This window comes from Vanellus vanellus (genome assembly GCF_965231255.1).
Source record: "Vanellus vanellus genome assembly, chromosome: 2".
Lineage (NCBI taxonomy): Eukaryota > Metazoa > Chordata > Aves > Charadriiformes > Charadriidae > Vanellus > Vanellus vanellus.
In genome coordinates this window covers 18,428,267-18,451,886 of record NC_138906.1, presented here as the reverse complement: position 1 = coordinate 18,451,886, position 23,620 = coordinate 18,428,267, and the positions used below count along the sequence as shown (strand labels likewise).

The window sequence follows — 23,620 nt, the reverse complement described above, 5'->3', positions numbered from 1 at the left end:
GAAAATAAATTAGTTTCCAAACAAAAGAATGAATCTATTATTTTCTAAGTGAACCAGAAGATTTTGTTAGGCAGCTGTCAATTCCCTCTTGAAAACTCTCCCAAGACATGCACACATTCTATTAGCTTTCCTTTTCTGATTCACAGTAACTGGATTCTACTATAGAGGAGGTAAGAGTCAATGTAGTGCATGCGCAAACATATGAACTTTTACTTTATTGGAGTAGGAATAGTAGAATGTTTTTCCCGGTAACTTCTCAAACCTCAAACTTGGAGAGAAGTGAAATGGTGACCTAAAAACCACAGAAATCCTGGCCAAGGTAATATATAATATCTTAACAGTGCAAGTTTATCTTCTTCTCATTTGTGAAAATTTCAGTTTAGGAGTGTATTTGTTCCCCAGTTGCATCTGGACAATTTTCTAAAGACAATGGACCACACTCTTTTCAATCCTAGATAAATTTGGGGAGAAAAATAAAAAGATTGTAATGTGGACAACAAACCCACAATCTCATTGTGATTTCTAGATCAGATCACTGCAATAGAAGTTAATGTGGGATTTAACCTAATTGATCCATACGAAATTATTGTTACTGCAAAATGTCACCATTCAAGAGAATGTGTGAGCACTGAGGTCATTCTGAATTTTAGCTCTGGCTTAGGTTTTAGTTCCCACAGGCCACCTGTACTACCTTTGGTAGCTGTATGGGAGTTCAGAAGAGCTCATCTGGCAAAATGGCTTGAGGTAACCTTATTTAACTAAGTCTTAGATTATCTCAAACTCACACCATAGTCTCCCAATGACACTCCAGCATGAATGAACTCAGCTTCAGCTACCATCCTAGACTTCCTCTGCCCACCATGACAGGCTCTTTTAGCATATGCAAATTGCTTTATTTAATGCACAAACCATGATCTTCCACCATTCTTTCTAAGAGAACCCACTCTCCTTGGCACCATCTTATCTCTCCAGCAGCACACTACACTACCTTCAGCTGCCACTACCACCAACACAGATGGAGTCCCTGAACATGTGATTTACCTCAGCATCCTTGATGATAGAACCATGTTTGTGAAAGTTACAGGCCACACATTTCTTCAGCCCCAACTGAAGGAAGACTGCTCACTCATTTGTTTGGATCATGACATCCCGAATTTTGGTCACTGTCCTGCCCTCTCCTTCATATGAGGTTGCTCTGAACAACAGAGAACAGAGGAGAACAGGAGAACAGAGACTTACACACTTGGTAAGTCACACTATAGGAGAGTTGTTCCATTCAATGCTCTCTGGTATTCAAACGCAAAGCTTCCTGCATGTCTACATCTGTGGCCAAAAGGTCAGACAACTCCCTCTAGAAATGGTCACACTAACTTCTACCACCAAGTAATGGACCGTTTTGGGGTGGGAGCTCCATTGCCACAGTAACTGTAATAGTAACGTGCAACATTATCATGCGTATACTCAGCCTGCCTGATGAGCATCAGAAACATGGCCAATACCACTCACAGCTTGACAAAACAGCTGTATTTGTGAGGTGAAAGAAGATATTCATATTCCATCTTCCAGCCTGCTCTAAAGAGGTAGTAACTATGTATTTAAAAAGACTAACCTCTTTGGAATAACCCAGAGCCTGAAGGATCGTCATGGACACTAAGATAGGATACAATGAGTATGTGTACCACACCCAAGCCTTCAGCATTTGTGTCTTCTTTAGGCATAGAGGACATCAGTGCTGGTAGGATACCTGTATTGTTGGTAAGATGAAGCCTTCTGCTCTTGCAGGCTGACTAGAAAGTTACGTTCAGACATTTCGTCCTGAGATGACTGATTTTATACAAGTATCTGGATACTCTTGTGTCCTGAACACGGCTGGCTGCAGACTTGAAAACCTATGCAAGGCCAGCAAAGAGCTCTTTTATCAAGTTTAAGGGAATCAGGCCATGGCATTCAGAACTAACTTTATTCAATCTAAAACTGCTGCAGTCCTATACTGTCCTGTTGCTAGTGGGCTATCTCCTTAAATCTAAGTATTTGAACCCAGTCACCTGCAAACATTTTTTTTTTTATATAGGCTTCCACCTGATATTAGTCTTTATCCACTTTCTTTCCTCCCTTTCTGCTTTTAGTCTGGCTGAAGTCATATGTGACGCCACATGAACCACAAGTCCTTGAGACAAACTTACCCTACAGTAATCCTTCAGTGGCCTTCAAAATGTCCCTTAGACATGAGCAGTGAACATTTAGGGCTTATGGTGTCCTTGAGCTATGCTTCTCTCTCAGTTCCCTTCCATCCCATAAAGATGCCCTTCATGCTGCCTATGCAGTCTCTCCCCTAAAAGACACCAACTAGCTAAAAGATACCAACTGAAGAAAAAATGCTCTTTCAGGAAAACTGATAATATGGCTAAATTTGTTTTGCAAGAAAAGCAAGCAAAGTAGCTCTCAGATGTATTATGTGCCAGTACAGATAGGTGAGAACAGCTAGTTGGCTAATATAGACTAAAGTAACTCAGAAGGCCAAGATATAAACTTAAAAGTGATTCTTGGGTAAAGAGAACAAAAATGCTGTTTCTCACAGAACAGTAAGTGAGTAACTTGGATTCATATGATTCCTCAAAGAAAGGACATATGGATATTTTAGTGACCAGAAGGCAGATAAGGTCCTTTGCATTTGCGTAGAAATTACCGGATTTTTTTACTTTGCTTTTCTGATTGCTCAGACAACATCAATCTCAGTCAGATGTCACAAAATCTCCACATGTTGCTGTTGTTTTGGACAGCTAATTCTTACAAATTCCTTCCAGATGTTTATTTACTCATGCTTTTCTCCAGAATCCAGATAGCCTCTCTCTTTGTTGACCAAAATTAATGTCAGAAGAATCACCCTAAAATGTGAGGATACTTTGCAGAGCTCCAAAGACAGTGCAGCATATGGTGATAAGAAGGTAAAGACCTGTGCAAAGCCAGTAGGCCTGGTCTACTGAAACCCTTCTGAAGAACTAGAAGCAAGACAAGCCTATAGGATGCTGATCACAGGCCTATTGTCTATGTAAACAAATCTCAAGCACAATCACCAAGCTGGCTAGGCCAAAGTTAGAGCATAGGTATCCAGCAGATGCCCATCAATTAATTCTCCCATTAACTGAGGACTGCCAGTTAGTTTCTAAGGTTGTTACCAAAAGGCTGATCTTTATACAGTACTCCAAGGAAAAAAGGCCAGAAAGCATGCAAACCTCTATTTCCAAATACTTAAAGAATCTGGAATAAGAGTAGGTTTTAAAAGATTACTTCACATTACACTTATTGATGATTTCAAATGCAAAGACTGTGTGGATGGGAATTATCTGTCTAACTCCACTTATCTACAGCCATTCTACATTCCTGACAATTAAGATCGAGTCATCTATAGCCATCCTACCTTGCTGTTAATTGAGATCAAGTCAACAATGAAGTTGGAAACATGATCCTTCTCACTCTGAATTAGATGCTTAAAATATCAGATGAATCACACCCTAATAATGCCTATTTTTTCCACTGATCATAAAGGCAGGCTTGAATGCCCAGCTTAGCTACAAACACCTATTCTGTTTACATTTAGAGCTAGGTGAGATGAATCCCAATCTAAGTATCGCCTTTTATGTCTTGGCACTAGAACAAGGATACAGCCCCTTCCCTCTCCTTTGGTCACATTATCTGTGGAAAATAAAGCATATAATTTTTTAAAAAGAACACACAGAAATTAGCAGGAAATGATAATTGAATGAGTAAGAGAAAAGAGTCTAGGATTAAATTTAAAAAAAACCAACCTAGACAAACAGCACTGCTGTTTTTTAATTTAACATAGATACTTGTAAATCCTGACTACAGCCTTGGAGATCTGATGAATGCTGCCTGTAATACAGATGTACTACTGACCTTGTGTGACAGTGTCAGACCCGCCTAAGCAATTTTGATTTTGCCTAGCACTTGGCTTACAAAAAGAATAAAAGCTTTAATGTTATTACAGCTATTTTATTTTTATGGATCCGACTCATTTGGGAAACCAGTGGAAGTGAATCTGTGGAGAAAATTTAATGAGGTTGAACTAGGAAGGACCTGTGCCTGTATAGACTACTGGAGAGCCAGCATGCTGCTGAAGTTTCATAAGCACTAAGCAGGCCAAAAAGACAGTGTAATTTGAAACCAGCCAAAAAAGATTTTTCTAGAAAAACAAAATGATACCAACAGTTTATGAAAAACTAAGAGAAAAATATTCTTTGGAGAAATAAAATGAACTTAAAAACTGAGCTTAGTGAGAGCATAGGAAAAACAAATATAGATGAAGATATGGCTGAAGCACAGGCTTCTGAAATAACTGTGTACAGTAACCTGTGATTAAATTGAGCCTAGATCCAATGTGGAACACTTAAAACCAATGAAGAATGCTGTTCTCACTTCTTAAAACTCTTGGTAGCTTTCACACACAATCATATTCTAATTCTTTAGAAAAGCCAACAATTTGATTATCTACTTCATGATTACAAAGCTGTAAATCAGATTGAGACAGCTGTGCCAATTTACAATTATTTTAGAGGTACAGTAGTTATGGTGTCAAAACCTTAATTTCATTACCTGCTTTTACAATAGAATACAATCCCGCAGAAAGAGGAAAATCAAACTTTGTTTATTTTAAATTATTTTCCTCAGCTCTTAATTTTTGACATACCATTTCTTCTTTCTTGGTTTTTTTTTTTCTGAATTCCACATTTTTTTTTCTTTTTTTCTTTATTTCTATCTTGTCTTTCATCTAATCAGCTATGAAACTCTTCAGAATGGGTGACCCTCAGAATATTAATTAAACCTCCACTACACTGAAATTCATCAGAGTTGGTGTTAATGGTCAAAAAGCAACTGGCTGTTACAAATTTTATGTCTCTTGTGATGAGGAATGATTGTACAGTATTTTGAGACTAGAGGTATACAAGTGCTTCAGAGCTGCCAATTACAATAATAATTTGCAAGTTCACCATTTGCCAATATTTCCTACACAGTAAATTCGTCATAAAAAGATTTCTTTTCATGATCAGCACTGGCTAGGTTGTTAAAAAATACATATCTTAACTACAAAATGCAATTTTCCCATATTTTTATCCCCTTTTTTTCAGTAATCACATTCTTTACTGCAATAAAAAAAAATGCTGGCTAATACTGGACGATGGGAACAAGAGATGTTCATGAACAGTGGAGAGAGAGTAATATGAAGAGATTGTGTGCCAAGGCTGACAGGTTAGCCAAACATGTGCCTAGAAATACTAGCAGGTGGCACATGATTACGTCTCATGCATTTGGTATTTTCTGAAAAATACCAGTCTACCACTTAGCCAAACTACAGCAAAATTTATTTTTCATCTTGATCTTTCAGTTCAGTTGAATCAGTTCCTTTATATTACCCCACCATATACTTTCATAGGGAAAAGATTTATTGTTAGATACTCTACTAATAAGGTTAGCAAAATTATCTGCAGAGTTGGTCAGTCCTGAAAACACCATGGCAAAACAATTTTACATATGAAAATATTTTATATGCACTTACATATGCTTATTTTGTATTTAATAGCTAAAATAGAATCTCATGCAAGGGTTGCTAATATGATATTATAAAGAAAAAACAGTTAACTCTTATCCATAGATTGCAGAAATAATAATATAACGTGCAATATATTTCCTACACAGATTAGATATTTTTGCTCCTGCTATTACATTCTAATATTTGCCTCTATTCCACATCTAGGGGCAGAATTCAGGATTACAGGTAAATTTCTTTGATAATTTTGGACACAAAATAATTTCTAATTTTGTTACATATCTGATCAAATTCATAACTTCTATGTTAATCATCTAAGTATGCAATTATAGTTGTAAAGTTCTACCCAGTAATTCTTTCTGGGAAAATGGAAACAGAGTCAAAAAAATGAGAGGTAGCTTCTCAGAATTTGTATCTGCACTTCCCTGTGCAGTCTGTTCAGGAATATCCATAAACACCAGGGATTTTAGACTTTTTCTATGACTACCACAAAACTTCTGAGCAGTATTACAATGTGTAAAACAGGTAAACAAACAATTGGTAGTTTAGTGGGTACACTGTAACACTAATACCATTTTTTCTTGTCTTACAAAATTTGAAGTTACTTTTGGTGTAGTTTCACTTTCAATGAATTAGTACTAAAAGACCCATTTTATTCCTTAGGCTAATATCTTCATGACTCTTTTGAGGTCCTGCATTTTCAACTAGAACAGAATAACTTTGCTGCTAATCCCAAAATACAATCAATTTCTTAATCAATGGATAGTTTACGAAGCAGATTTAAATGTTTAAAATGAGTACTAGTGTAATCTTAATAATTTGGAACATTTCCAACACTGTTATAACTTACGAAAGGTATACTTCTCCATTACTTTTAAAAAATACTTCTATTTCATACAAATTTTGAGAAAAAACTACAAGCCACACAAATGTCTTCGCAAGTGCCATGAATTTATAATTGGTTCATATAAGAGAGTTGCTGTATACACCACCTGTTAAACCACAGGAGGCTGCTGCACAATTTTCATTTGCACAAGAAAGCAATAATTTATTTTGAAAGGCTAGATGTTTTCTATTGCAAATTTTTATGTGGAAGATATCTATTTTTCAGATATCTAAACTCAGACCTCAGATATGACACGTCTCATCTTAGAGATACACTGTGACTGACTTTATATTAATGCATAGTAGGGAAGTGTGCAAGCAGTTTTTGACTGCCTTCCTCCCTTCCCTACAAGTAGAGAAATGTCACACTGCAAACCTTGCTTACAGAGTGCAAAAGAACTCCCCTCACACACGCAACTGCCATTTAAGATTTGGTCCTCAAATGTTCTGAAACAAGGTCCCAGATTTCATAATAGTTTGGACCTTCCTTGTCCACATTACTACCTTTCATGTGTACATGGATTTCCTACACCCTGATTTGCCCCAGGCCCCTAAAGTTCATCCTCCAGGTATCTCCCTGTCTTTTCCTGGTGAATAAAACTATCCCATACTGTTTATCAACAATGTCTACATGAACGTCTCATTTCAGATACTTCATCTTAGCTCCTGGCAGAGTCTCCCTGCATCTTTTCACTATTTCTGCATTTCTAACCTGTACCTTTCTTCCCCAGGAATGCTAGTGCCCTCCATGTACAACAAGCTTAGCTGTGGATCCACTAGTCCTTCCTGCAAGCCAACATCCAGCTGCATTTCCCTAACTGATCAATTTGAGCTTCCTGAGAAGAAGAAATGCACTCCGCCTGTGGTGCAGCAGCCACACTACATCCTCCTGGCTCAGCTCTACTCCCAATGCAAAGGGGAAGGAGAAGTGATGGGCAGTAGGTCTTGCCCAGCCAATACTCACTGCAACACACGCACTGTAAGAACTAGACCTATAGCTTTGATCCCTTAAGACTTTCATTTCCTTGACCCAATTGCCTAGAAATAACTGAGGACTTTTAGAGGGAGTTGGAGAGAAAGAAAAGGAAAGAGGAAAAGGGCAGAAGCAATATTTCTGTATATTCCTGCCTCCCTGGTCTGCTTGGCATCTTTATGTAATACAAGCTAAATACAGAGGGGTCTCCTGCCAGCTACAGAAATGTTGGTCAAACACAAGAGTCTTCCAAAGCTCACGTCAAAATGCAGCTGTGGAGCAGACCTGAATACACCCAGTGTATCCCACAGTTCTTCCAACCTTTCCTCTGTCCAGTCAATCAGATTTCACTGAGTCATGTGACAGATGTCCTCCCTTCCCAACCATCCACTGCAATGCAGCACCAGCACATGTGGGCACCTGGGAGCTGGTGTTCAAGGCCATACTCGGGGCACATCCTCCCTAGCTCCTGTGCAGCACCATAGCCTTTCTCCAGCTCCTGGATCTGGCACAAGATGCAAACAGCTGGGGAGAGACAGCAGGTTTATGCACCTATGTTTCCCAAGCAGAAAAGAAACACAATGCTATTCTGGGAGCAAGGTTGTTTGAACTGCAGTAATTCAAAACAGGTATGAAATTAGAGGATGTTTTACATGAGGTGTGAGACTTCACTGGTTTCACTAGTGTACCCCTGAAATATGGCCAAAAGTAGAATGGTAAGAAACTGAAGGAAGAATTCTGTAACTGACATGGTCCTGCAGAACTCTCTCCAGAGCTCACCCTGGCATAGGTGTACATATAAATCACACCTGTACAGGGAACCGCAACTGAGCAGCACAAGAGCTTAAGCGATTAAAGACTTATCCTGGAGACTATTCCTGGCGCATTCACCAGCCCCAATTCACCTCTCAACATCTCAATTTTAGCTTAAAACTGGCAATAATCAGTGCTCAACAGTGGGCAGCACAAAGCGTTGTACCCAGCTATCACCTTTTCTTTTGTCTTCTTTTTTTTATCAGTGAACAGCCCCAGCTCCGCTGTAAAGACTCTGCATTTCTACCTGATGTTCCCCATTTCGAGTAAAAAGATCATTGCAAAATGTGACCCCTTCACTCTATTCCTAATTTTTTTTTTCAAATGTAAATAAAATGTAGCCCTTCCCCTAGAAATCTAATACTTCAGAAGCACTACTTTAATAAATAATGTGAAATCCGAAGCAGGCTCTCCTGAGCGAATCTCATTGTTACAAACATCAACAGAGTGCTTCATTCCAATGTTATCTACTCTAGCCCCAAAAGATGCCTAACACAATGCCATCACCAAGCTCACTGATCTATCTTCACTGCCCGTTCTTAAGACATGGCAAGGGCACACATGCTCTATCTTCTGTTTCACAGCCCTGGGAAGTTTGAAGGTAGGACAAGGAGCCAGACCACAGAAGCAGCTGCTTCCCAGTGGAGCAATTCCAACATGGCTGCTCTTTCCCAGAAAGGAGGGGCAATGGAGAAGGGCAAAAAGTCAGAAGGGAATTTCCCCTGCACTGGAATTTTCTCTCCAGGAAGAGGTATACAAATACATAGTCTACAGGCACAATTCACAGGATCTGGCAAGTTTATTTATACAGGAAGCAACCATTTTTTTAAGTTTTAACGACAATCTAACATTGGTATAAAAACTTGGTATCTTTCAGGTTTTATGGAAGTTTTGTGTTTGCAAATTGATCTTTTATAGAGTCTTGCTGAACTGTGATTCACATTTACTTTAGCAGACATTCAAAAATGGTTGCACCTACTAATTATTATATTTTCTAATTTGGTATCTCAAACATCTATTATTTAAGGCGTTTTATTAAATTTTTAAGATGTGCAAACAATGTATACAACCTTTGAAGACACACAAGCCCTCTGAAATTTGTGTTTCTATATAAATATGCTTGTAGATACTTAAATATTGCAGTCATAAATTTATTTTATCTTATGTTGCAGTTGTCATGAACACTTGCCTACATGAACAACAAGAATGCCAAAAAATCTCCTAAGTCTGGCCAGAAGTGCAGTATTTATACTTGAATTAAAATGAATTCCATGTGCAAGCTAAAGTAGCACTCCATCAATAAAAATTTCAACCACTGTCTGTGGTATGGCACTGAGGCATCTTTTTTCAGCTTTATCTGACACTAGGGATTTCTTGCTTTACGTAGTTAAGAATCAACAGAGAACTATTTTAAGTATATCTTCAAGTACTTTGTTTAATTTATACCTAATTTAAAGACCTATAGGAAGACTTGGGTGTGCATGAATACATAAACAAGTATACCTTTGAATTTTCATAATAAAACTTCTTCGTATGATGGAGTTTTGTATTATAAACACTTCTTAACAGGTACTCACAATTTGATCAAAACTGCTCCCCTTTCTTTTTCTAGTTCTAAGCCATTAAGTAATTTTGCTTGTTGACAGCTGGAACAAAATATACTCATTTCTAAAACAAAGGACCCCGAAAAGTATATTTTCCTATTTGCCATTCTCACTCTTCATTCAGAATAATTTCATGCAAGCGTAGATATGTTTCAGTATTCAATCAAGTCCAATACCAAAATCTAAACATGACTATATGAAGGATCTAGAGAGGAAAGGGAGTTTGAGGATTATGTAACCAGGAGAGCTGAGCCTTGCCAGTAAAGAGGGTGGTCCATAGACGGGCCAATGAAAAGATTTCTGGGAGTTCGTCAACAGTAATGAATTTCAAGTATCATCTCCGGTAGGACCCTGGGTCTTTACTAAAAAATAGCATGGTTATTTCTCCGAGCTCTCAGAAAAATACAAAAAGGTGGTCCATATGGCAGACAGAAGCAAGCTATTAGTAGATTGAAATATTTAAAAACATCACCTTGAACTGTAATTCTATGCAAATAGAAACAATTGTATCATGCCAAATGTATATATAGTGTGTGTTTAGCATTAGCTGATAGCTGAGCGAGTTACATTCTGAATGTTACACCAGATTACACTTGCAAAGGGTTATTTTAGCATAGCCAAAATGACAGGAATGTAGAGGTCCAACCTAGAAAATATAACACAAAAATATAAAGCAAAGAGAGTCTTGTATTATCCATGCTTTTCTGCGTCTCTTTGGCTACAACCAGTAGCATAGGTCCCACATACCCAAGCTGAGAACAAGCAGTGTGAGTGCACTGAAAACTGTTTAAAAGACTAAGTTACTTTTCTACAATGGTTAGAGGACTGGAAGGAGCCAAAGCTTTGCTTATTCCTCACAAGTACTTCTGCTGTACCAAACGCCAGCACCATCATTTTATCAGTCGGATGTGTAAACTCTGTAGCTGTACTCAAAAAAACCAAATAAACCAGCACTTTTATTAGTAACTTACAGAACATAAATTCCAGTAAAAACTTGTAAAGGAATTTCTCCTGAGGGAAAAACATAATTAGTTTTAGAGTTTTCCAGAATAGTAGAGGGTTGTTGGGTTTTTTACGTGTTTCAGACATACACAGAATTCTAAACATCTATATTTATAGGTTCCAAAAGATTTTCAACAAGTCTATGTAAAAAAAACTCTTTTTTTTGTTTTAGAGGATGCCTGTTTATCATACATTTTCTTGTCCACTTAGAGCATCTATCCAGACACAAGACCACGTTAGAATTACTTCAGTCATGCATTAATCATAGTTGATGAAAGACTTTAGGCAAGTATTCAGTTTTAATAAAAACTCTTGAAAGTTACTATCCACATAAAGAAATATCTTGGAAAGTTTCATCCAAAAAGCAAAACAGAAACCCAATAATTAATAAAGAAATTATACCATCTTAAGTTTTAAATAACACTGAACAGATGGTTTAATCTAAGGGTCTACATAAGCCAAAAATAGCAGATTAAAAAAAAAATGCAGGAGAAACGGCTTTGTGACAAGAAAGTCCACAGTTCCAGGATTTGAACATACCACATAGCAAGGCTATTCTAAAATATATGGAAGTTGGAAAGGATGAGGAGTTGGTCTGGTGTCCTCAGATGTAGAAGGTAAAGAGTAGCTTTTTTTTAAAATAAAACTTATCAACGCTTCTTATTTACCTTTAAATATTTTGCAAGTTTCTGAATTCCCCAGTATTCTGATGGCAAATCGGTGTTTCCTTCCTGACGACGTACAGGCTGTTCTTCATCTTCCTCAGTCTCTGAGGAACTTTCACTAATATCTTCAAACCTGCCTGATGTTTTACTAAAAATAAATAAACAGCATCATCCATTTTAAGCAGCTATAAACTAATATGAACAAGCACATTTTAAACAGGTATGACAACACTGTCTAATAACAGAATTAGAAAAATATAACCGGCATTGCCAAATACTAAGCATGGTAATAATTACTGTAGACATAGAAAATAAAAATAAAAATAATCAAAGGAAGAAAAATTAGTAACCCATACCTTTTTGAAGCTGATTGTATTTTAACAGATTCAGAAGAAATGCAACTGGCTTTCTTTTTGATTTTCAGAGACACAGTACTACTTCTCCCTTCTTCAGTATCTTTTTTTGTAGCCTTGTCACTAAAATATTTGGGTTTATTTAAAAAAATTATTATATATATACATAGAATGAAAAAGCTATGATTGGACACATATTATGTCAGTACATACAAGGTTATGAACCTACACAATAAACTTCATTAAACAGAAAATATGCTCTGTCTTAAGAAAGTAATTTTGCTTTAATAAAATAGCATAATATTAGAAAAATTAAACTATGCTGCCCTCCATGTGATACAAGAACAAAGAATGAGTATATGCAGACAGACCACAGGTTCATTTATCCTAGGATACCATTTCCAACCATGACCAATAGCAGTTATCTAGGTAACAGTAGAAGAACAATGGAAGAACTGGAAATTACTTTTTCCAGAATATTTTTCAGCAAGTTGAGATTCAGGGAATTCCTGATCATCCTTGCATTAGCAGTTTTGGATGGATTTTTCTTCCCTGAATGTCTCTGGTTGTTTTTTGAACTCACAGAAACAAATGGCCTCTACCATCCTGTGGCAAAGAATTTGAGACTTAGTCATGTGTTGTGTGAAGAAGTCTCTGCCTTTGTTCTAAACCGGTCTCCTTGGCTCATTTTCATTTGATGCCCTTTTGCCTTGTATGAGAAGAGACAGTGACTATCTGTTCCCTATTTACCATCTCTAGTCATGATTTTTTGTATCTGTCTTATCATCCCCTAGTCATATTTTTTCCAGGTCTGCCTAGTTCTTCGACACACTAAGCTGCTCCATAGCTTTGATAATGCTGAATACAATGTATCTTGCTTTCCTCATATTCCAAGAAGACTCCTAGGCCTAGCTGGGCACAATCTCTGGTGCTTTTTTTCCCTAATTTACAACGTTGTAAAAACAAAATGTCCTTTTGAGCCTGGGCTGATCATACTATCACAGTTACAACAATAAAAGAGAATAATACTCATGATTACAGCCAATTTCACTATATCCAGACTCTAACAATGACTGTGGAAAAATATAAGTTCTTGTCCCTCGAAAACCACTTTTTTTAAGTGATTACTGTAGGTTACATCCAAAATCACTTAAAACGTTTCCTGTAACATGTCAAATGGGCACACTTGAGAAGATACTGACTTTTTTCTGTTGGGTGGCAATCAAAGCCTTTCCTGCAGGTATTTGTCTTCCTCCATCAACACAAAATCAGAAAACATGAAGTCAGGATGGAGTTCTGATTTCAGAAGACAAAACCAACAATATCCAATATATGTACACCCTATTTTTGGCTGTCCAAATTTTGAGATAATCTCATTAGTGAAGACTGTTGCTAAGCAGAGCTAGAAAAGTGGCTCATATAATATGAAATCGCTAAAAATTGGTAGCATAAGTAAGAGTTATCCTGATTTTCCATCCTGGATCTCTTTTTCCTCCCTCAGAAATTGCGGTTTAGATTAGATTATCTACTCTGTCTTGCTTTAAAGGGCATTTTACACCAAAAATATTATAATGTCACAGTCCTGGAGGGCCAGTACTGCAGATGGTTGCAAGATATTTCTCTGCTTTGCTGTGGAAATCATCATCAAAGTTGTTGCATGATAGAAGAAAACTGAGAATTCTCTTTCGTAAACCGTACTCCCTTCTTAGAATTAACATGTAGTAAATTTTGTTTTATTGCTCCTAGCTTAAGATAATAATGCAAACCTATAACATGCACTCCAATCATTAGTACAGTTTAGAGAGATCTATAGGAAAATTCAGTTATAACTACTTATCTGTTGGAAGCAGAAAGTCCAGTACTCTTCCATTTCATAGATGGTTCTAATTTCTTCTTGTCAATGGATCTCCTTCTTGCTGCAGAACTTTTCACTTTCTCACATAGATTCTTTTCTGTAAAATCACAAAGGTTCTGGGATTGGCCAGAGACCTGAGCATCAACTCCTTTCATACGCTGATAATTCTTCTCATATGTTGTTTCTTTAAAAAAAGTATATTCCTAATAAAAGAAGGAGACATGGTTTGTCAGTCATACTGCTATATGAATAGTGCATATTAAAACAAGAAGTTATAAGCACAATTCAGGATGCTGTGCTTAAAAATTGTGTGTATTAAGGATAAAATCAGATTACCTTTAAAAGAATGAAAGATTGAAACATTAATCTGGAAAGTAGCTGTTACCGTGTGCAAGTTAAAAGTTTTTGAAATAAATGAACTAGCTAAATTTGGAACTTCCTGAACATACTTGAATGTTGGGTGTTGTTTAATTTCTAGTACGTTAAATAATTTGTGACACAAGTACTTTTATAGAACTTAATTCCAAATGAGTTTTAAGATCCAGCATTGCAAAGTCAGTCATTCCAATTTCAACGAAACATTTATGTAAAAACTATTTCCCTGCATAAAGGGTTTACAAAAAATTCCCACAAAAAAATAATGAACATAAAACTGAAAACAGGTTATGATAAACTGCTAGACTTCAGTTCCAAATAATTTAATTTGATATAGTTTAGAATTAATATAAACACATTCCATTTCATTTTTTTCATCTTCTGTCTCTCAGGACAAAACACTGCTGAACAAATCACATACAAGAATGGAGATGAATGGCACCTACCAATCCTTCAGCTGTCTGTGTCTAGTACCATGGCTGATCAAAAATATCCAGAACAGAAAGGACTCTTGTCAACTCTTATTCTCTATTGGAACATATTCAATTTTTACAGGAAAGACAGCATAAGATCACTACTTATTATTATTATTGCAGCTGTCACTACCAGATAGGTGAAGACATTCATTTATGTATCTGATGCAAGACAGTTTTAAGGTCACGGTATGGTCTGTTTTCGACTAGTCCCTGATGGGAATCGGCTGTTCCAGGTTTGCTGACCCAACTGTCTAATCATAAACTAACTCATGCTAATTCTCTCATTCTGAAAATGTATTCTAGACAAGACAATTTAACATGTGATGAATTAGACAAATCACAGTGGAACTGATGTGGTAGCTTGACCAGCTAAGCACATGTTAAAAAGTATGTTTCCTACAGCACTGTATGCCAACACAGCAATTCTAAATGTTAGCTTAAACAAAGTTGAGAAGATATTATAAGAGTTAATTGGGTTTGCAATATATGTGTACATAATGAGCTTTTTGAAGCTCTCCTCCCCTCAGAAAAGAAATCAAAACTATTTCTGGTCATAACTTATTTCGTGTAGGCCACCTTGGAAATACAGCTTTTCCCTGCTTTTCAGAGTTCTAGAGTAGAGATTTTCCCTCAGATACGTACGCTCTGCAGCTCTACAGTATTAACTTGTTTAAATTCTAGTCTTCAGCAAGGCAATGTGATATGATATTTCTAAACCACTAGAATGGTATAATTTATACCCTTCAGCATAAACTTTTTACACAGTCAAGTTACACTAAGTGATTTATATGCTAGTTGAAGGAAAACAGGATAAATTCCATTTATTTACTTTATGTACTTTATGTACACATTTCTTGACTAGCTACAGCATGTCTGTAAGAGCTAAAAACCAGTAAAGAAAGGTATATTATCTCTATTATTGATATTAACATTAATCTATATTAACATATAGGAATAGAACTATAAACAATTATTAAAATATTACCATATTTTACCTTTCATGACTATCAAATGAAGCCAAATCACTTTGAAAATAGATTAAACCACTAATTACATCTAAAACATTCATATATCGTCACATTTATGAAAGGTAAACCAATGTGTACATAGGACACTAAAATAATACTTGTCTGTGGGATAAATAAAACACATTTTGGAACTTACTGCACTTTCAAACAGGAAAACTTACAAATTTAATTCTGTTACTCTTGCTATAAGCTACTGTATTTATGTGTACCACTTGAAATACTCTGTTCTTTCAGAACTGTCAAATATCTGTATCTCAAAAGAAAGTAACTATATCAGTCCTACACCCCAAAAAAACAGAACTAAAGGATAAGAAAATTTCCCTGTTAATGACTTCCTTCTTGCAATACTTAAAATTGCACATAAATAACCACAATAAAACTTTTGACAGGTTTTAGTTTGCAATGAATTTTACTACCAAGTTATTAATCTGATATAACCACACCAGAAATCTGAAAAAAGAGTTTTTATCAGGAATGATGAAACAACTAAAATTGTAGTAGTGCTGTGTGATTCTGGCTAATATAGAGCTCTAAATAAAAGTCAAAACACTTGCATTTTACAGTGGCTGAAGCAATACACAGTGCGTAAGCTGGATGTTTAACTCTCAGCTCTGATATTTAAATCAGGCAGTTCTTGTAAAAAAGTTGGGCTATTGTTTATATTTGGCTTACAAAGAATGAAGATAAAAATTTAAGTGGTTTTGATCACAGAAAAATATTTTCATTAAAAGTTGACCTTTTCCTTAAGGATATCATATTTTGCTGCTTGAACATTTCCAGTGCTCCATAAAGAATAACACCAGAGGACGAGCAAAACTTTAGTGCAAAATTAGAAGATGACCTCACATGTTGGATCAAACTTCATAATAAGGTATGATAAAACGATATGTGAAATAATGTATTATTTGCTATTTACAAAAGGAACATGTTTAGTAGAAACTGAAACAAATCCAAAGAAAAATAATAAATGCATTTCAGAGTCTTGAAAATTCTTCATTTAATCACAGATTTATCTTTGATAAAGAACATAAACATTCAGTCAGGTTTAAAATGTTATTTCTACCAATGTACAATGTACGTTTCTACAAATATACACCCAGTATCAGTAAATACATACCTGTTTAGCCATATTTTCTACAAACCTAGGTGATCTCTCCCTTAAAAATGTGACAATGTCTTTATATACATCACTTTTTCTTTCATAGTCAATGTCATCTTTACCCTTTAGCTGACCCTTAAAAAAAGAATAAATTTAAAATTATTAATAGTATTGCCTCACACAGGTGATTTAATCTGTATCATAAAATAGTGCTAAAGAGCACAGAAGTCATACTGTAATGAAATAGGTAAAAAGTCTCATGCTCAGCAGAGTCCATCAAACTTCAATAATGCTTTGTAAAGATGTGTGGATCATCTCCATAGATCTCAACAGATAATCAAGTTCATAGAATTCTGTAAGTAATTACTATAAGTTAATTGTGTGTAATTCCACTGAATAGAATTTATGGCTTATGGCAAACAACCAAGTAAATATGAGCTTCCAGTGCAGTATGGCAGATGTCTAAAAGGATCAGAAAATAATGTGACCTGACTAGCCTAAGCTTCATGAGCTTCATCCATTAAAAATGTGCTAAGTCAAAATGTCCCTGGATTTTTTAACTCTTAGCAAATCAATTTGTGGAGTTATGCCTGACGGAATATTAGCCTCTCTTCAAAATGCATGTAAGGGCTCTGGTCACTGCTTAACACACATAAGGGACTATTATGCCTAAATAAAACTTATCTGTAAGGAAAGAGGTAACCAAAACGAAAAGTAGAAGAAAAGAGATAATTTCTAAAAAGCTTCAACTGAAAGGAGAAGGAACTGTTTATAATTTATAAAAAGGCAAAAGTAAACTATATCAGCCACACACAATAATATTACACCTTAGATCAAGAGCAATGAGGCACTAGAGAGGGACCTAGTCCCACAGTACCTTTAAAGAGGAATAGTGTGAAGGACTGTTAGGGCACTTTTAAAGACTAAACAAACACTGCTAGCAAAAAGTGCAGAATACACTCCTAGTATAAAACTTATAGAAAAAGCACTCAAAACATATGGGAAAACTAGCATACATTTATTACTGTGTCTTCTCCTTCTGTACCAATAAACTAACTCTGCAGGTCTTACAGCCTTCACATCACTACTCTAAACCTGACGGCTTCTTGGTTTTAGCAATAAAAATATTCATTACTCCACGGAATCCTTTATTATTACTTACTCCATTTAAAAACACTCCTGATGTGCTGCAAGTGATATACAAAGGATCAGTGTCATGTGGTTTGATGACTAAATAACAAATTTCTCCATGCACTTGTCTCCAGGGAGGAGCTCGGCATCCATTAGAGAACGTGTAATCTGTAACCAATTAGCATTAGTGTTTTCATCCAGTTTTAAAGTATGTTTAATATTTATGCTTGATGATTAATATAACATGTATACAAATAAAATTCCCAAACCCATACTCTACTCTTAAGAATTCATACTCAGTTAGGATTAACCATGCAAAGTCCTGTGACCCGTGGCCCAATCCAACTAAGAACTGCACTGTGCTTAGTACTTTTCAGGATCAGGGACTCAGTTTACTTCCTCTACTTCAACTGAAGAAATTCATAAAATTGGAAATTATTTCTATAACTAAAGGCTGTAGAAACTAATTTATCAAATTTCAAACAGAAGTCAAATACTTTAATAAGGGTATATATAAACATGAGATATGATCAGATCTGGACCTGATGTATACTCCAGTGATTCCAGTACTGTATCTTCTCCTTTCCCAGAGAAGTTCTTGAGAAGATTCACTTCATTATTTATAGCAGCTGGATTTAGTCTGACGTGTCTGCAATTAATAGAAAATTGTCTAAAATGTATTCACCAAAAGGATGTACTCAGAGAAATGAAAAGAGAATATTACATGATTTTTTTTTCTTTTACGTTGAGTCTTAATAGTAACAACAAAAATGTGGAAAAGGGTCATCTTCCATTGTTTTTCTTATTTCTATCTGTTAGTTTAGTGAAATTTTAGTTTTATAGCTAATATGAAGTCCTTGTAACTATGAAACAGACTCCATGTAATATTTAATATGCTTCCATGAAGAAATAAACATTTCCTTGAAAATATTTAACTGTAACTTTGTTGTTTGTACAAATGACTTCAATTTGCTACCAGAATGCAAAACATATGCAATAAAAAAACCACAATTGCGGGCACACACTTGCATACCCACACCTACAGCAAAATCTTCAGAAAAAAATGTTTTTTCAATAACTTAGTGAACAGTGAAAGTTATTTCAATACATTCTTTATGTCGCACCAAAAGCACATGTTGTGGGTTGAAACCAATCTGATTTAACAATAAAACAAAAAAAAAAGCACTGGTTGACATGCTTAGCTTCCATTTGAAAAACACTTACTGTGAAATGTGTTTCAAAGAACTATTAAGCAGTTGCAAATCCAGCTGATGAAGAAGTAGAATGATTTTCATTTTCATCTCTGTTTCAGGGTCATCACCTTTTTTCACTTTGTCAAGTAAATGCAACATGGACTTATCTTCTCCTTCAACCGTCCCATATTCAGGGCCGAGAATTTTCACTGTAGGATCTCTGTTAGCTGTAAACATGAAACGGAATCACATAATGTGATATAATGTTAAATATGATTAGGCAAGACAAACACTTTCAATCTCAATTGCTGAATAATTTTAGTGTATTAATTTACAATAAGAACTTTAATAATGTGCATAGTTATTCATCAAATATTACTGTATGATGCATTTTCATATCCCTCTGTTGTAATTTGAAATGCGCTTTTAAAAGTACGAAAACACTAAGAACCAAAAGAAATTTTTCATAACAAACAAAATTGCTTTTCACAACAAAGATTAAGATTCATTCAGCCAAGAGGTGAATATTAAATACTTCCCCCTTATCAACAGCCCCCTTTCCAGAAAATATGCCTGGCTGATCACCAAAACAGGAAATCAATGGGTTTAACTCACTGAAAATTGATAATTTTGGAAATATGATTTAGCGTTAAAGAACATTTTAAAGTTTTCTAGCAGCATTCCCAATGGCCCCATTACTTCCTCAGCTATGCCAGCTGTTCTTTTTGGTAAACAATGACATAACTGCATGTCAATGGGTTTTACAAAAACAGTTTGCTTTATTCCCGCAAATGATGTCCCATGCATCTGTGAACGCCTCTGCATGATACCCTGTCCATATTATTCTTCCCTATTATTCATGATTGATCACCGTCTGTGACAGGATGCTGGATTAGATGGATCTGAAGTTTGATCCAGTACGAGCATTTATATTTTAGTATTGCAGATGCAATTTCTACAAATATTACCAAAGAATATTACTGATCTCTTCTACCTCCAATGAGAAGAGAAGGATATCCAGCTTAGCATATCAAGGGTCTTCTTGTCAGTTTGAAAATCTAGAACTTGAATATGACACAGTAAAAGTACTCATACCTATATTTTAAAAGCCATTGTGAGAAGGACCTGGAAGTGTTCACTGTGAACCTTGTGCAGGTAAGAAAGTTTTTCTTTGGCTATTTTTTAAGGATGTAACATTTTAAAAGAGGATTAAGCTTCAAACATAGGAAAAACTGCTATTAGCCTCCAATAAGACATTATTTTTCAGAAATCTAAACCTACTGTCTGTTGCAATAGCTGCAGTATTACTCAGCATACATGAATTTGTATATGACATTCAACAGTTTTATTTTAACTTTATTCCAGATTTCCCTGTTACTGATTTCTGTGAAAATAAAAGAAGAAATAGAAACTTGATTAAGTTCTGGATCAGCACCTTTAGCCACCTTCATGAATCAACACCTTCTCATATACTTAAAATTAAGGCATACCTTTCTTTCTTCACATCTCATAAACATGAACTGAAGGAGAAGACACAGTTTTTAAGAAAGAGGAAAGATGAAAAAAAAAGAAGAAAGGAAACCTTCAAGGCATGCCTGCGCTTCTTTTAACTTTTTTTCCACAGCAAGTTGTAGCAAACTGGACAGCTGGTCAAAACTGCGAACTCTGAGAGTTGATGCTGTGAGGAGAAGCAATGGTTGGCCATCTTTACCTTTGGCTTCAGACTGAACAGTTGTTCCACTAGAAAAATTAAATTATATTTTTTTAAAATAAGAATTTTAATAAACAGCAAATTTTAGAGAAGAATCTTGAATTTTATTCAAGCTTTACATGATAAAACATATACAATTTCTTTAAACTGTATTTCAGAAAATTTCCAAGGTAAACCAATCTATTCACTGTAAATCAGCAGGCAGATGTGCCCAAAGGAAGCTGTGACCCTGTGGAGAATCTGTGCTGGAGCAGGCTCCTGGCAGGACCTGTGAGCCCATGGAGAGGAGCCCATGCTGGAGCAGTTCTTCTGGCAGGACTTGTGATGCCATGGGAGACCCACGCTGGAGCAGTCTGTTCCTGAAGGACTGCACCCCGTGGAAGGACATATGCTGGAGCAGTTCATGAAGAACTGCAGCCTGTAGGAGAACTGCAACCCACGTTGGAGAAGTTCATGGAGGACTGTCTCCTGTGGTTGGGACTCCAAGCTGGAGCAAGGGAAAGGTGTGAGGAAGAAGGGGCATCAGAGACAATGTGTAACGAATCCACTGCAACTATTACTCCCCTTCCCCCTGCACCCCTCGGGGGGGAGGAGGTAAAGAAAATCGGGAGTGAAGTTGAGCTCGGGAAGAAGGGAGCAGTGGGGGGAAGGTGTTTTAAGATTTAGTTTTTTATTTTTCACTATCCTACTCTGAATTTTGATTGGCAATAAATTAAATTAATTTCCGTGAGTCGAATCTTGGCCATGATAGTAATAGGTGAGTGACGTCCCTATCCTTATCTCAACCCATTAGCCTTTTGCCACATTTTTCTCCCCCTATTCAGTGTAGGAAGGGGAGTGATAGAGTGGCTTGGTGAGCACCTCGTGGCCAACCAAGGTCAACCCACCACACAGGAGCAATTCCTAACAATAACAGAAATCACAGGGTTAATCACTATTAGATGAATGTTGTAAAAAGTCTTAGGAATAGACAGTTCAAGTTGAATAACTAACTAACTAAACAGGTCTGTATCACAACCAAGACAGGATAATCTCAAACTCTCAAAAATACCTACAAATTTTAACTCAAAATGTTCTCTATATATGAGTAAAAACCCCACCCATTTCAGCCTCTCAAATACACTAAGGCTTTTTGTATGCTAAATGAACACAACTTTGCCTCATAGTTCACCTTCAACATTTCAAAACACACTGCAATTTATACTTACTTGATCTCATAACCCTCTCCAAATACTGAACAGCTCAATTGCGTTTTCCACTCAAGGGGCTCTCTGAAGACAAACACCGCTTCCTCAGGATGTCTAGTGCGGAAGTCTTCCACAAACTTAATAATTTGATTTAAAAGAGATTCGTTCAAAGGGGTGATTTCGAGTGTGCCTGTTCCAGAACCAGCAGCGGTCCACTGAGCTGCTCTTGCCAATGCCACTCCCATGGCCTCGGCTAGTATCAAAGTAGTACACCTTAGCAAAGAAACGCAGTCAGAGAAAGACCAAACTGAGCCTTCAAATTATAAATGCAATATGCTGTAGATGCTATAATTTGAAATATACATAGCTAGGAATGATTAGATTCTTTTAGCTCATTTAAATCCCCAAAGCAGGGAAGGGGGAATTGAAGAACTCACAAATATTTTTAAAGAAATAGGGAAATCTGGTGAAAACACCGTTTTTTTATCTTGATTAATTATGTCCTGGTGCTGTCAGAAACTCAGGGAGGAGCTGTGAGCATTAGGTCTATGTTACGGCTGTAACAAAAGGCTCTCAGGTTCTCCTTGTAAAGTTGATGCCACTGTTACAAGCCATACGTTCAGGGGGACAGACACATATGACGCCCAACATTTTCCTTAAAGGGAGGTAAAAGGGGGCGTCAGACCTGCCCGTGAAGCCTGGAGGGGCCGAGAGGCACCGACGTGAGACGGCTGCGGGGAGGCCTCGCCCCTGAGGAGAGCCCGCAGCGCCCGCCATGGCGGCGGCCCACACCCGCGCTGCGCGGCGCCCCCGGGGCAGAGACTGGGGTCAGGGCTGCTGTAGGAGGCGGGAGGGATCCCTGAGCCCGGCGGCAGTATGGACCACCCCCCAGGGACGCAAGGAGCCGGGTGGATGGACGCCCCTCAGAGCTCGCCCTCATACCTTGCCCTGTGAGAACCGCGCCGGACCCCGCCATCGCCGCTCGGGCTGCGGCCGAGGCCGGCGGCGTTGCCATGGGGACGGGGCCCGGCGGCAGCCGTTACCGGGGGAAGCGGGTAAACACAAGCGGCGCCCGGCGGCGGGGGAGAGCCGTTGCCCCCGTGCTGCCGCCTCCTTGGACGTGGTGGTGTGCCCCGGAGGGCGATACCCCGAGGGGAACCGCGGAGAGCAGGAGGATGAGTGCGAGGAGTGGTTCCTGCTGCGACCACTGTCCACAGCGTCCCTCAAAATCCGGTGGGGCTGAGGGAGGGGCACCTCAGGAGGGTTTGGGCTGTGAAAAAGCACACATTTCTGAGGCCGGGAGAGGAGGCTGGGAGCCAAACGAGGGGTCAGGTGTGCGGCACTTGGTGCTAGGTGGGAGGCCTGTGGGCAAGGGTGGCGGGTGGTGGCCCGTGGAGGGGCTGCGGCTGAAGGGGCATTTCGCATTAGAAGGTAAGAGTGGTTTTGGTGTGGAATTAAATAATGTAGTCGATTAGAGTTACTTACTACCAGAGTTTAAATGAAGACTGCGGAATACTTTTTAGCTTGACTTTCAGCCAGTATAGCTTAAACCTCTCACTAGCTTTCAGTCATCACAAGAAAACAACTTTAATTAATAAGGTTAATGTTGGCCAGTTTTAGTTCTTGAAGCAGTGTGACAGATGATGCGTGAAATGCTTTTTGTTCAAGAAAATGTAATATGAAATTAGTGTTTCTTGAAAGAAGTAA

At 37.4% G+C, this 23,620-nt stretch overlaps 1 protein-coding gene across 1 annotated transcript in view; it reads right to left on the bottom strand.

The window, feature by feature from the left end:
- Positions 1-22,158, bottom strand: part of ODAD2 (outer dynein arm docking complex subunit 2) — a gene marked incomplete at both ends in the record, with an annotated part of 85,262 nt that extends 63,104 nt beyond the window's left edge. The window contains 9 exons of the mRNA XM_082479439.1: positions 11,509-11,653; positions 11,862-11,981; positions 13,696-13,916; positions 16,710-16,826; positions 17,854-17,990; positions 18,365-18,471; positions 19,047-19,242; positions 20,598-20,755; positions 21,935-22,158. Coding sequence (XP_082335565.1) covers positions 11,509-11,653; positions 11,862-11,981; positions 13,696-13,916; positions 16,710-16,826; positions 17,854-17,990; positions 18,365-18,471; positions 19,047-19,242; positions 20,598-20,755; positions 21,935-22,158 — 1,425 coding nt within the window. The remainder of the gene's footprint in view (positions 1-11,508; positions 11,654-11,861; positions 11,982-13,695; positions 13,917-16,709; positions 16,827-17,853; positions 17,991-18,364; positions 18,472-19,046; positions 19,243-20,597; positions 20,756-21,934) is intronic.
- Between the last annotated feature and the right edge of the window lie 1,462 nt (positions 22,159-23,620).